The 13,329-nt window shown below is 34.5% G+C and overlaps 2 protein-coding genes across 2 annotated transcripts; one reads left to right on the forward strand and one right to left on the reverse strand.

Annotated features, from left to right (window-relative positions):
- Positions 1-341: 341 nt before the first annotated feature.
- Positions 342-3,361, forward strand: LOC111460189 (peroxisomal membrane protein PMP22). The gene is made up of 7 exons (XM_023103322.1): positions 342-814; positions 887-985; positions 1,070-1,171; positions 1,262-1,337; positions 1,687-1,757; positions 1,871-1,956; positions 3,142-3,361. The coding sequence occupies exons 1-7, from the start codon at positions 743-745 to the stop codon at positions 3,191-3,193; spliced, it is 558 nt and encodes a 185-aa protein (XP_022959090.1). The 5' UTR covers positions 342-742; the 3' UTR covers positions 3,194-3,361.
- Positions 3,362-5,846: 2,485 nt separating this feature from the next.
- On the reverse strand, positions 5,847-7,143 carry LOC111460190. Its single transcript, XM_023103323.1, has one exon. It carries the CDS (start codon positions 6,570-6,572, stop codon positions 6,165-6,167), a length of 408 nt encoding a protein of 135 aa, XP_022959091.1. The 5' UTR covers positions 6,573-7,143; the 3' UTR covers positions 5,847-6,164.
- Positions 7,144-13,329: the final 6,186 nt, after the last annotated feature.

Below are 13,329 nucleotides of genomic sequence, written 5' to 3' on the forward strand. Positions count from 1 at the left end.
AAAAAAAAAAAAAAAAAAAAAAAAAAAAAAAAAAAAAAAAAAAAAAAAAAAAAAAAAAAAAACTAAATAACTATCAAATTGGACCATAATTAATTAATAACAACCATTTTTCAAAGTAAACAATATAATCCAATCAAAAAATAAAAACATAAAAAAAAATTAAACTAAAAAAAAACACCTTTACCGTATCACAATTTAAAAAAAACTCATAAACTTTCAAAAGTAATATAAAAAAATTTGAAAATAATCTATCAACAACAATAAATATATTTTTAAACTTTCCAACAAAGTTGGAATTTTTGAAACATTTAAGGTATTTTTAGAGTATAAATACAAAATTAAAAGATTATTTTTATTGATTTAACCTTGAAATTTTGTTAAAAGTTTTAATTGAGGACAAAAACAACATATATTTAAACCTAATAATTAAAAACAGCTCAAATTTGTTTTAAGTAAATAAAAAAAAGGCCCAAATTTGGAAATTCATGTCAAGGCCAAGTAATTGTTTGGAAATTCATGCGAAATGATCGAGTGAGTACCTTCGATGGTAGGGTTCAGAGACGCGTCCAATCTCGGTCTACCGGCGTCGCAAACCAACCCCCTGCGATCAAAGTCAAACATTCGTTAATTCCAATACTTAAATTCCTCCAAAACCCCTATTCTATTCCCGATCATCACAACAATCTTCGCTTATTGTTCCCATTTTCATCCCAAGATCTTGGAGATCCCCAACTCAAGAACTATGTCTTCCATAGTTACCGATGCCTGGAAAGGCTATCTCCTTCAACTTCAGAAGAATCCTCTCAGAACAAAGGTCTGTTGTTTCATTCAGAATCTGATTCGGCTTCTTCGGGTTGTTCTATCTATGTTCTACCTTTCTTTTTAGGCGATCACTGCTGGGGTTTTAGCTGGTTGCAGCGATACGGTGGCTCAGAAGATTTCTGGGATCAAAAAGCTTCAAATCAGACGATTACTTCTTGTGATGGTACAGTTCCTTTATTAATTCTGTGATTCTCTGTGGATAATGGCTGGTGAGGTGCTAAAAATGTGTTGTATTACTGCTCTGTAGCTCTATGGCTTTGCTTATGCTGGACCGTTTGGGCATTTTTTGCACAAGTTAATGGATAAAATTTTCAAGGGGAAGAAAGGAAACACAACTGTTGCAAAGAAGGTAGTATCTGTTTCTTCCTTAAATGTTTCTAAACCTGAATCCTTTCCTTGTAATCTTAGCCGTTTTCTGTGGTTATATTGATTGCTGAAGGTGATATTGGAACAATTGACCAGCTCTCCTTGGAACAATTTGTTTTTCATGATATACTATGGTTTGGTTGTTGAAGGTAAGCAAATCTGCTGCAATTTTTTATATCACGATATTGTTCATTTTGAACATAAGCTCTCGTGGCTTTGCTTTTGGTTTCCCCAAAAGTTCTCGTACCAATAGAGATTTGTTCCTTATACACCCATGATCATTGCTTCCTTAATTAGCCAATGTGGTATTCCCTCCCAACAATCCTCGAGAAATGGGTTACTGACGGGATTTTGTGTAGTTTTTCATGTTTTGTCCAGAAGTATTCAACCCTCCATAGTGTTGGTTGTCATAATCTGGTTCTAATCTCTATGGATGTCCTATGTTCATAAAGGTCATGTTGGCTAAAAGGTTGACAAACTTAGAGCCTCTAATTTCAGGAAGACCATGGAGTTTGGTGAAGGCTAAAGTTCGAAAGGATTATCCAACTATTCAGCTTACTGCTTGGCGGGTATGGAATTCAAACCTATTGTTCTTTTTATTTGATTTGGGTTTGTGTCGCTGTTAGAAATGAAGAAAGCTTAGTATAATAGATAATAAGAATGAGATGCTTATGAATTGCAGTTCTGGCCTATAGTTGGTTGGGTGAATTACCAGTACATGCCTCTGCAGTTTCGAGTCATATTTCACAGCTTTGTTGCTTCATGCTGGTGAGACCCCTTCATTATTTTTCAACTATTCCTGCAAGCAAAAAAAAAACAAATATATATTGTGAGATCCCACGTCGGTTGAAGAGGGAGAACGAAGCATTCCTTATAAGGGTGTAGAAACCTCTCTCTAGCACACACGATTTTAGACTGACGATGATACGTAATGTGCTAAAGCAAACAATATCTGTTAGCGGTAGGCTTGGTTATAAATGGTATCAGAATCAGACACCGGTCGGTGTGCCAACGAGGACGTTGGGCCCTCAAAGAGGGTGGATTGTGAGATCCCACATTGGTTGGAGAGGAGAACGAAACATTTCTTATAAGAGTGTAGAAACCTCTCCCTAGTATATACGTTTTAAAAGCCGTGAGGCTGAGAGCAATACGTAACGGGCCAAAGCAGACAATATCTGCTAGCGGTAGGCTTGGTTATAAATGGTATCAGAGCCAGATACCAGGCCGTGTGCCAATGAAGACATTGGACCCCCAAGGAGGGTGGATTTTGAGATCCCACATCGGTTGGAGAGGGGAACGAAACATTTCTTATAAGGATGTAGAAACCTCTACCTAGTATATGCGTTTTAAAAATCGTGAGGCTGACGGCGATATGTAACGGGCCAAAGCGGACAATATCTATTAGCGGTGGGCTTGGGCTATTAACCATTACAAATCTATATAAGTTACAGCAAAAAGAGTCAAAAGAAATGAAAGAAACAATATTGTTTACACGTTAATCTGAGCATTAGAATTTGATGTTTGTACCATCTGGCTTGATAATGTTACTTATATTAGGCCATTTCACCATAAACTGGAAGATCAAGAAACTGCAGACATTACAAGAAACACCTCTAAATTTTGTTATTGTTTCATAAATGCTTCAAAATAGAGTATCGATTACGGTTCATGATCACGGTCACACCATTCCATATCTCAATTTCATCCAACATTCAAGTAGTTTTGAAACGATTGTGAATGTCACGACTCATGGGTGATGTTGCAACTTTTGAAAAAATATGAATACTTTTTAACGAAAGACAAAGGTCGTGGGGTATGCTTTGTAACTTAGCCTACAAGAATAAAAAGCTATATATATATATATATATATTATATATATTATCTGGAAAAGAATATTGTGATGTGATCTTGTACATATTCTCCCCGTAACACAATTGTGGTTTCTGGTTTCAGGGGAATCTTTCTGAATCTGAAAGCAAGATCAGTTGCGGTGAAGGCAGCATAAGCTGAATCATCATTTCTCTAATTTAAGCCTTAAAGTCGCTTTCTTTACTTTGGTATCTGTAGAACACATTAGCTTTTGATATGAGCTGTGATTGCTCGTCTTCTGTTTTGACTCGCACCACGAATAATACAAGGGTAGTTAAGGAATAAACTAAGGAAGCTCGTCTCTTTTTTGTTTTTTTTTTTCCTTTGCCCTTATTGGTTAGCATTAAAGTAAGAGGGTAAGAGAAAAATTACTTTTGTAACTCTCGTAGATTTGCTCCTAGTTTTTCCAAAAGGTCCCATAGAATATTCCTTACTTAGCCAATAGTCGAAGTGTGACTCATCTCTCAATATTCTTCAACAATCCTCCCCTTGAACAAAGTATACCGTAGAGTCTCTCCTCCATTTGTTCAACACTTAGGTAGCCACATGTGGGATTGCTCTCTCAACAATCCTCCCCTTGAACAATGTACATCATAGAGCCTCACCCGAGGCCTATGGAGCCCTCAAACAACCTCCCATCAATCGAAGCTTTACTCCTCTAGAACTCTTGAACAAAGTATACTATTTGTTCAACACTTGAATCACTTTTGACTGTATCTTTCAGTCTCACAACTTTTTTGTTCGACACTTGAGGATTCTATATACATATGCTAAGTTAAGGGCATGACTCTAATAGCATGTTAGAAATCAGAGACCTCCTCAATGGTGGTACAATGTTGTCTACTTTAATCATAAGTTCTCACGACTTTACTTTTGATTTTCACAAAATGTCTCGTACCAATGGAGATCATGCTTCTTATTTATAAACCCATGATCTTTCCCTTAAGTAGCCAATATGAGGATTCCTCTTCCAACAATCCTCTACGGTCCTTTTTTTTTCCTTTCAACTTTTCCTTTTTAAATATTGCAAAATGCATACGCCACTCTTGAATTATAAATTAATAAATATGGCAACTCATATCATAGCATTATTACAGTTAACTAACGATTTTAACACTATAATATTGAAACATTAAACATATTCGGTTTTTATACATATAAAAAAAAAATTATGTAAAGAATTTGAGTTTGATTTTATCCATATTATAGTTCAAAGGTTGAATATAAAGAATTTGGGATTTTCAAGGCCTGGATTTAGCAACCATTGGGTTAAACCCAAGTCCATGGGCTTCACGTTACCTTTTACATTTATGTATATAAAATTAATTTTCTAACCTTCTAAAAATACTTTTCTCTCTCTCTCTCTTCCCCTTTCTTCCTCTTCATCCGACATCCAACCCTTCCTTCCGATATATCTCAAATGCATATAACCGTCTGATGGACAGCAATAGAAACCGTCGTTTCAAACTGCCTGTGCTCAGTGGGGTACTTCCACGTGGCAATGATTATCGGAAACGTTGTAGTGCGTTATATTATTATATAATATTTTGATTTTGGTTGATTTATCCAGATCTGAAGCATTTTGAGTAATGTGTCGCTGGCACTGTCTATATTTGTCGATGCAATCCAGCACAAATCTTTTGGCCATCGAATTTGTTGAAGTCGAAGGAGAGGGAGAGGGCAGATAAGGTGAAGGGAAGAGAAGGAGAGAGGAAAGTAAAGTATAAAAGAGTTTCCAAACACAACAGTTATTAACTGTATCACACGCTTTGAAAGTTCCCTTTTCTTTCGATGCAAGAAATTTGGAAAAGAAAAACTTAATAGGAGGAAGAAATAATGACTAAAGACGAAGTTAGACACTACGCTAAAGCACCCAAATTAATCAAAACATGGACGCTTTGAAATTAACAAAATAAAGGAAACCACATTACTGTTAACATAATGCAAGAAAATGTTGAAACCTATAACATCTAAAAGGTTAAAAATGAAGTTCTTAGGAAATTTTGCATCACTTGATGTAAACGTCTTCGATAAATTTAGAAGAACGTATTTTCATAGTTCAAACTTTTGGAAAAGAAAAAAAACCTATTTTATTTTTCAGAAAATTACGCTTGTGTACTGAATATATAATTGTGAAAGCTAAAAATTTTGAAGCATACAAAACTTTTGAAGATTGAAAACTACCGTGATACTTCTTGTTGCGCCGTGGTAATGGAATCGAACCATAGAGCGTTTCTTGCAGATGGAATGTTACTAAAATTAACGGCGATTTCCTTCCAAGTGAAGCTGGCGGCAGAAACAGAGACAATACGCACGGATATCCAAAGCCATAAGCCATAACAAGTTCTTTCACAAAGAACTTGATTATCCGATCATCCGACATTCTTCCTCGAAGAATGTTTCCAAAATTAATTGCAATTTTATTCTGAAGAAAATAAAGCAATATATCGACGAAACGGAAAAATTTTGCAGTGAAAATCTAAGGCCGTAACAAATTCTAAATTGGCATGACAGATGAACGAATTTTGACGGTCAAGGCTGCCGTGCCAACTAAACAAAAGAGGAACAATCGAACCAATCATTTACGACGCAAACGAGAAGAATCATTCATCGATCCACATATAACTACAGAAATTCGTCAAGTGCAGAAAATTTCAATAGCGTACGTACCTCAATCATCATGGCTCCGATTTCTAAAGCAAATGTCGGTTCAACATTTGCAGATTATGAAACCTTATGCATGCATCCATTATAGACCTGTATTTCAGAAATCGGAGCAATAAAAAATCTGAAACAGAAGAAAAAGAGTAACATATAATCATTTACACGGAAGGAGAAACTGTGCGATTACAGCATTAGAACAAACTGACTGATTCTCCGTTTCCGAACTCAGTCCTATACGTTGATCATCAACAGATCTCGCTACACTCATGAAATTCGAGAGAACAAAAGAGAATGAGAGAGAAAGTTCCCGAGAGCTATTTTAGAGAGAGAGAGAGAGAACTCGTCTCTACTTCCATCCTTCCAACTGTTATGAGAAATGAGAAATTTCAACGCAAACTTAAAAGGTAAAATTTACATCCAATGAAAGGACACCACGCCGGACGTTACATTTTAATCCACCGAGCGAGCTGGGCCGGGTTAACAATCCCAGGCAAGTGGGCCCCATCCATTTTCAAGATGCTTGCCACCTCAGCATAGCTATGATCTTCTTTTCTGACGCTCGGAGCGGCGGCGGCGGCGGCGGCGGTGGCGGCTTCCGGCTTCATCCTCTTACACTCAGATGGCTGTGAGCTAGTCATTCCAACGGCTTCACTTCGAGCCGGCTCATACTTCTCCCCAAACAAAGTGCCTTTGCTCAGAAACTCGTGAGCAAGGTAGCCGGCTAGAAGCTGATTCGACGAGACTGAGTCGACTGCCGTAGCTTTTGGCTTCACAAACGGCTCAACCTCCTTTCGCTTCCTTGACGCCCTAGGAGGCAACATGGTGGTGATGGTGCGTGAGTGTACACTCATCCTCAGCCTTAGATCATGCCACGTGGCAAACAAAGGGGTAAAATCGTAAAATCCTACTCCTAGAAAGGTTCACCCGTCAAATCACCCAGAGTTGGACGTTTCGGACGTAACAAATTTCAAATCGCAAATGATAAGAGGAAATGAAAAAAAAAAACTAAAAAAAAAAAAGAAAAATTAATAATAATAAAGAACTTGGAGCGGTTAAAGAAAGATGCAGACGGTGAATGTCAGTAACTCTAGCAACGAAAAAGGATCAAAGCGTAAACTCTCCGAAATTTTGAGAGAGAAAATGGTCTGTTTAAAAACCGAATCCGAAACGTCGATACGACGGAAATCGGATCGAGAGGCGGCGGTCCTTGCGACGGTGACCGATGAAAGTACGGCCAGATTTATCCACCGACGGTGTCCTGGAAACTCGCCTCCGTGGACGGCGGAGGAAAAGAGGAAAACGGAGGGTTCTAGGGTTGAGATTGATAGTTAGAGATTGAGGGAGCGAAAAAGGAAAAACGGAAAGAGAGAGAGAGAGAGAGAGGGGAGAAATTTTAGAATATATATGGGGAAGGGGAATGAGGCGAAATGGTGGTTCTTGAATATATTGGGTGGAAAGTTTAGAAAATAGCCTCATTGTTTAATAAAATTACTGGATTTGCCATTGGTTGTATGAAAGGACACAATTGCCCTTTTACGACGTCGTTTTGGGTCCAAATACGGTTTCCTAGACAACAGCCACGATGTGGTAACATTCTTACTTTTGTAGACACGTTCCTTGTTAAAAGGATACAATCCGATAAAATATAAATGCTATTTTCAATTAAATTTTAAAAATCCTCAATATATATATATATTTTTTTAATTTCCAATCTTTCAATTAAAAAAAAAAAACATTTATGGCAAATTAAATGGTTTGAAATCATTTAAATTACATACTATAAAAAACCCTACCTATACATTTTGCAAATAATCATTTAGAAATATCTTTATTTACAAATTTAAAATTCAAATGATTTAAATGCTCGATGACCAGAATAATGGTATAGTCATTTGTAACCGCTCAAGCCCACTAATAACCGACATTGTCTTTTTTGGGTTTTAAAAATGCACATGTTAGGAAGAGATTTCCACACCCTTATATTTCATCACTTCCCACTCGTCGTGTGATCTCACAATCCACCCTCCTTCATGACCCAGTCTCTTTGCTGGCACTCATTCCCCTCTATAATCCATGTGAGTTCTCACGATCCACCTCCGTTTTGGGACCAGCGAGCATTGTGGGATCTCCCAATTCACCTCCTTATCGACCCAACTGGTACTCATTCCCCTTTCTAATCGATGTGGGTTCTCACAATCCACCTTCCTTTTGGGCCCAACGTCCTCGCTGGTACTCATTCTCTCTGCAATCAATGTGGAATCTCATAATCCACCCCATTCGTGACCCAGCGTCCTTGCTGGCACATCGCCCGGTGTTTGAGCTTATAAAGAATGTTTCATTCTCCTCTCCAACCAACGTGGGATCTTTAAGACCAAAAAAAATAGTGAACCAACTTAATTAATAAAAATATAAAACAAAATCTCCCATATATTAATATTTTGTCCTAAAGAAAGGAAAAAAAAGGGGGAAGGAAAGAGGAAGGAACGAAGGTTTCATGACCATACCTAACACGCTAGCATTCATGATATTGTGATGTACCAAACAAATATTTTTTATTTATTTCATTAGCATAAAAAATACTTAAATTAATTTATTTTTTTAATCATAATAAAATGCATTCCATTCTTTTAATACAAGATTTATCGATTAGAATCTAGAAATTCTCTATTTGACGTTTGTTCATATGTAAAAATATAAATATAATTTCTAAGAATTTAGTGTCAATGTTAAAACATAATATTCTACGAACTTATTATTATTATTATTATTATTATTATTATTATTATTATAATAAATAATAAATTAGGTTAAAATAAAATAGATAAACCATAGATTTGTTGGATGGTGGAAGTCCCACATCGACTAATTTAGGGTGTGATCATGGGTTTATAAGTGAGGAATACTAACTTCATTGGTATGAGGTCTTTTGGGGAAGCTCAAAGCAAAGCCATGAAAGCTTATGCTTAAAGTGGACAATATCATACCATTGTGGAGAGTTGTCTTCGTCTAACAAGATTAACCCAAATGAATATAATTAAATGAATTAAAGTGTGAAAAGTAAGATGAGAAAAATAAAGGCTAAATAAAGTATGGTGATATTGGGAAACTTGCACATATAATTGTATAATAACTCATCCACTTTTGACCTAAAAAGTCTGCCATAACAAAATTTTAAAATATGGTCCATAAATGTCACCCATTCTCTAAACCATTCCCTCTCAGCCTCTTATCCAAGTCCACATCAAAAAAATTATGGAGTTTTGTATGCGTGTACGTATGTAAAGTAATAAGCTAGTCCGTCAATCGACTTGGGACATGGAACGATCTAGATTGAGATGGTAGCTAAAGCCCTCGTTACGTCTGTGGAAACGCTGTCATCCTGATCGTGGTTGGCAACACGCGCCTTTCGGCGTGCTTTGACATATGCATGTTCCTGACATCTGTCTGTGAGCTCCTCATTCGACTTGTTCTGAAATACGAATCAAGGAGCCTGACATGTGTGCAAGTTAATGTGCGAGTAAACTCGTAAGGCACAAGAAAGCTAACTAGTGGGATTCATCTATGGGTTGCACCGCCAACCACCCTTGATTTTTTAAGAAGGATTCAAGTGTGAGCATGTCTCTCGTGTGTATACATACAATATGTCGCTTTTATCGGAAAAACATCCCTTTTTAGTTGAATTTATATATAAAAAAAAAAAAAATTAAACCATTCCAAACATTCCAAACTATATATATTTACGTGTGTGACAATTATTTTGAGGCTTCTTTCATGAAACAAATGATATCACTCTATAACGACTTGTTTTTCAAGATTCTTGAGCTACAAGTTACTATCACGTGAACTTTAATACAGGCTTAAAAAAATAAAAACAATTAAAATCAAAGATGATGAATTTCAAGAGAACGATACGGAGTTCTTCTAAGTCCAATGATTCCACGTGAAAGAGCACGAGATCGACTCGACGCTCCAGTAAGTCGATTTATGACTTATCATTCATGGACGTTGATAAAGTCCTTGTATCGAGCTCAAACTTATCTCTTTGTTGAGACATTGATCTCGATGTACATCCATTAGAAAAAGTAGAAGGTTCCCTTTAAAATGCTCCAGAACCCGATATAGATATATATCGGAAAGAGATCGAGCACCAATGCTGAAGAATCCATGTTAATGGAAGTAAGTATAATTAAGGGCTTGCATAATTGTTAACGTTATTAAGGTAAAATGGTGGTTGGGCAATCAACATCGTTACTACAATTGTCAAGGTCCCCATCTTATCATCTTCTATGCTCGGCTCCGAACCTCCGTGCCCCACGTGACTTTTTTTTTTTTTTTAAGAATATTTATTTAATTTTAATATTAAAATTTTAAAATATTTATTTAATTTTATGAAAATTTTAAAAAATAATTTATTAATTTAACCTTATATTCACGTGGTTTTGAGAAAATTAAGGTATTTCAACGACACAATATTGGGCTTTAGATGATCCAAATTTTTCTGGTCGAAGCTGATGGGCCGGCCCACACAAACAGATCCACAACCGAATATAGCCCATCATGACATTATATATATATATATATATATATATATTTTGTAATTATAAAAATAGGAATGAAATTTAGAAAACTCAAACGCATAAAAAAATTGAATTTGGTATTTTTTTCTAAAAAAAAATATCCTTAAATTTTAAAAGGTTAAAAAAAATAGTGTTACGATCAGTTTTAGATAGAAACGGTTAATATTTTATTTAAAAAATATCCTTTTAACTTTCAAAATAGTTTAAAAAATATCCTATAATTTTTAAAATATTAAAAAAAAAACCTTAAGTTTTCAAAAATTTCGTGAGCACCACGTTTCAAAAATACTCACGAACTCTTTAAAAGAACATTAAAAAATGTTGAAGATAATTTATGAAGTATCGATAAATAATTTTCGTTCGTATATTGACGATAAGATTTTTTTTTATAAAGGAAAATTGTTTTAATTCTACCTTTAAAATTTTTATTTTTAAAAATTTAGGAATATTTTTATTAATATAAGTAGGTGAACAAGTTATTCTTATAATTTAAAATTAAAATCAAATCTAGATATATTAATAATATTTCAATTTAAAAAAAGGTGACAAATTTCTAATTTAATTACATCTAAAATTTCGGTCACTTAAAAATCCATTAATTTCAAAAAATTGGAAAAATAGCCCTATTTTTCACATATTTGAAAAAATAGCACCAAAGGACATGTTATTTCCCTCTCACAAAATTGTCGGTTGGTTCTCCCATGTGCTAATTTTGCTTAAATTGGTTATGTTTTTAATGCTTCATTAATTTCCATAGCTAACTTTTCTTTTGACTATTAATAATTTTGGAATATTAAATTATAATATAAAAAAGGTTATTAATAATTTTTATAGCCTAAATAATATTTAATAAATTAAAAATAGAGTTATAATAGAAAAATCGAAAAATGATATTAAAATAATATATACACACATATATATATTATATATATATATTTATTTATTTATCTTAAAAAAAAAGCTATTTATGGAATTGATTTTGAACACTTTTTGTATGGATATTATAAAATAAATTATCTTGTTTATATATTTTATAAAGAAAAAAAATAATAGTCTATTATTACATCGCAATATTTTATTCCCATTTTGTTAATAAGCTAAATTTTATTTTATTTATTTATTTTTTAAATATAGTTTTGAAATCTTGATCAAATATGTATATAATTAAATGTCTTCCATTATTTTAAAATTTATTAATATTTTTAAATTGCGTTGAAAATTAGATTGTCAAACTAATAAATTAATTGATTTATTAGATATATATTTGAATGATATGTTTAATGAAACTTTAACATTTCAAAATTTTAGTTCACAGGGATGTGGGGACCATTTGGATTTTGAATTTTGATCCAAATCTTAGACATGGGTCATTACGAAAAGTAGGTTATGTGAGCATGTCGTAGGAAATGTCAGGATCATTCAAATTTTGAATCTTGATCCAAAGCTTGGACATGGGTCGTTACAAGGAGTAAGTTACGTGACCATGTCGTAGGGAATGTTGGGATCATTCGGATTTTGAATCTTGATCCAAAGCTTGGACATGGGTCGTTACAAGGAGTAAGTTACGTGACCATGTCGTAGGGAATGTCGGGATCATTCGGATTTTGAATCTTGATCCAAACCTTGGACATAGATCGTTACAAGAAGTAGGTTACGTAACCATGTCGTAGGGAATGTTGGGACCATTCAAATTTTGAATCTTGATCCAAAGCTTGGACATGGGTCGTTACAAGGAGTAAGTAGTTACGTGACCATGTCGTAGGGAATGACACCAACATTCAAAATTTGAATCATGATCCAAACCTTGGACATGGGTCGTTACAAGAAGTAGGTTACGTGACCATATCGTAGGGAATATCAAGACCATTCAAATTTTGAATCTTGATCCAAATCTTGGACATGGGTTCGTTACAAAAAAGCAGGTTACATGACCATGTCATAGGAAATGTCGGGACCCTTTAGATTTTAAATCTTGATCCAAATCTAGGACATAGGTCGTTACAAGAAATAGGTTACATGACCATATTGCAGAGAATGTTGGGACTAATGTTCACTCTTAGAAGCTAAAAGTAAGTTATGTAATCACGTCGCAGGGAATGTCGAGGCCATCCAGATTTTGAGTCATGATCCAGACCGTTACAAAAAGTAAATTACGTGACCAAATTGCAGAAAATGTCGGGCCGTTACAAATCTCAAAATTTCAAAATTAAACGTATTAACGTAAGTTGATCCATAATAGGGACTCCAAAATTAATTAAAAGTGTACAAAAAAGAGATGAAAAAAAGAAAGGAACAGCTAAGAAGCTTCATAATGTGTTTAGATTTGGACAAAAATTGAATGCTACAATCAAAGAAAAAGAACACAACTTCCCAACATGGCATTCAATTTTTTCAGCTACCAAATCACATGGGAACCATCAAATCCACCCATTTCCGATATAATTTCAATTTGGTCCCTCGAGTTTTACAATTTTCAATTTACTCCCTAATGGGTCGTTTTTATACTATCACAAATTGCAATTTAGTCCTTGTAGTTTGGTTAAGCTTCACAAATCTTTCCTCTACTCTTCTTTAATACCCGCCCGAAAAAACCTGCTGTTTGTCACATCTATTTCTTTTATACCCATCTCTTCCAATATAATTTCAGTTTGGTCCCTTTAGTTTTAGAATTTTCAATTTACTCCCTAATGGATTGTTTTTATAGTATCACAAATTGCAATTTAGTCCTTATAGTTTGATTAAGCCTCACAAATCGCTCGAAAAAACCAGCATTTGTCACATCTTTTTCTTTTATACCCATCCCTTCTAATATATTTTCAATTTGGTCCCTTTAGTTTTAGAATTTTCAATTTACTCCCTAATGGGTCGTTTTTATACTATCACAAATTGCAATTTAGTCCTTATAGTTTGATTAAGCTTCACAAATCTTTCCTGTACTCTTATTTAATACCCGCCCGAAAAAACCTGCTGTTTGTCACATTTGTTTCTTTTATGCCCATCCCTTCCCATATAATTTCAATTTGGTCCTTTT

The sequence above is a fragment of the Cucurbita moschata genome, unplaced genomic scaffold (genome assembly GCF_002738365.1).
Source record: "Cucurbita moschata cultivar Rifu unplaced genomic scaffold, Cmos_1.0 Cmo_Scf00023, whole genome shotgun sequence".
NCBI classification, from domain to species: Eukaryota; Viridiplantae; Streptophyta; class Magnoliopsida; order Cucurbitales; family Cucurbitaceae; genus Cucurbita; species Cucurbita moschata.